Raw genomic sequence first — 1956 nt, forward strand, 5'->3', positions numbered from 1 at the left:
TCCAACCAACACCCGACCCATCCACCGACAACTTAACCACCAGCCGACCTTTCGATCAGTCAACATACCACCCGACTCACCGACCCACCGCCCGACCAACTGACAGACAGGTAGACCGAACGGAAGAACAATAAACAGACAGACAGACAGACAGACAGGTAGTTAGGTAGGTAGGCAGAGAGACAAATATACGGTTCACACTTCATCCATTTTTTTCCCATAGTCTCCGCCTCTACGTCACGCGCTGGTGGTCATGTTTTGCGTCATGAAGTGTTGTCGGTCACCTTGGCGTCGGGCATCGTCGCTCCATCACGAGTAAAGTCAGTCGGTTGGTGCGTCGTGTGTGTGTGTGTAGAGGGGCGGGTTTGGGCGTGAGGCCTAGGTGATCATAGGCGTGTAGGTTACCTGAAATTTAATTCTCTCTCTCTCTCTCTCTCTCTCTCTCTCTAAAAACTTATTTCAGTGTTGATTTTATTATTAACATTATTATTATTATTATTAATATTATTATTATTGTTGTTGTTGTTGTTGCTGCTGCTGATATTGTTATTATTATTTACATTTTTTACCTTTACCAGTAATGCAGTTCAGTGTTATGTTAATTATTAATACTATTACTGTTATTGTTGTTGTTATCAGTACAAAGAGCAGTCAAACAGGCCGGATATTGGGGTGATAATGACTATGGTGGGGGTGGAGGTATTAATCCTAGGAGGCCAAGGTTCATTAAGATAATCCATATTAAATCATAAATCACCCTCATTGACTGCCACGGGCGGCTACTGTGTGCCCTTATCTCCTGTGGGTGGGGAGGGAAGAAATGGGGAGAAGGGAAATGGGATAATAAGGAAACGGGATGGAGGTAAGGAAAGGGAAGAGAATGGGCGTAGTAGACGATAGAAGGGGTGGGATGGGACGGGGCGGTAATAATAAAAGGTTGATCCTGTAGGACAAGATATTAACACTGTAAAGGGAATATTTTACTGTTATAATGTCAGGGAAAGATTACACACATTATATACCTTCGTCAGGATATACACTGTAGAAGTCGTTGACGGAGAGGAAATAATGTACTGCTCACACACACAACATTATCACAGTCGGTGTTTTTAAGACCGTGAAAATATTACCAATAAAAAAACTAGAAAAATCACACACTAGAAACGTCATATATATAATGCTTTTTAGATGACGTAATAATACTCATTCATGGTAATGTTTTTAATAGGAAATAATAATGTAACCACTCAGAGTATTGTAAGTAAACAATATTATCGTAGTAATAATAATAATAATAATAATAATAATAATAATAATAATAATAATAATAAATGTAATACTACTACTACTACTACTACTACTACTACTACTACTACTACTACTACTACTAATAATAATAATAATAATAATAATAATAATAATAATAATAATAATAATAATAATCTTGAATGAGTTAGATATTTTAGATTGCCTTTATCTCTCGTGTACAGGAAACTTACCAAGGTATCTGGTGTCTTGTCTTGTCATTCATAGTTGATTAGAGTTGTTATGGCAATTATCATCTACAGGTGTCAAGACTGTTGTTATCATCCAATTACTGTTGTTGTTATCCTGTTACTGTTGTCATCCAGTCACTGTTGTTGTTATCCAGCCACTGTTGTTGTTATCCAGTAACTGTTATCATCCAGTTACTGTTGTCATCCAGTCACTGTTGTTGTTATCCAGTCACTGTTGTTGTTATCCAGTTACTGTTATCATCCAGTTACTGTTGTTATCCTGTTACTGTTGTCATCCAGTCACTGTTGTTGTTATCCAGTCAGTTGTTGTTATCCAGTAACTGTTGTTGTTATCCAGTTACTGTTATTATCCAGTTACTGTTGTTATCCAGTTACTGTTATCATTCAGTCACTGTTGTTATTCAGTTACTGTTGTCATCCACTCACTGTTATCATCATC

At 37.5% G+C, this 1956-nt stretch overlaps 1 protein-coding gene across 1 annotated transcript in view; it reads right to left on the reverse strand.

Moving 5' to 3' along the window:
- LOC121857271 (histidine-rich glycoprotein-like) overlaps positions 1-299 on the reverse strand; it is a 2021-nt gene extending 1722 nt beyond the window's left edge. Inside the window, exon 1 of the mRNA XM_042353263.1 lies at positions 285-299. Within this exon, the coding sequence (XP_042209197.1) occupies positions 285-299 (15 nt within the window). The remainder of the gene's footprint in view (positions 1-284) is intronic.
- Between the last annotated feature and the right edge of the window lie 1657 nt (positions 300-1956).

Source organism: Homarus americanus, unplaced genomic scaffold, assembly GCF_018991925.1.
Source record: "Homarus americanus isolate GMGI-L3 unplaced genomic scaffold, GMGI_Hamer_2.0 scaffold20465, whole genome shotgun sequence".
Taxonomy (NCBI): domain Eukaryota; kingdom Metazoa; phylum Arthropoda; class Malacostraca; order Decapoda; family Nephropidae; genus Homarus; species Homarus americanus.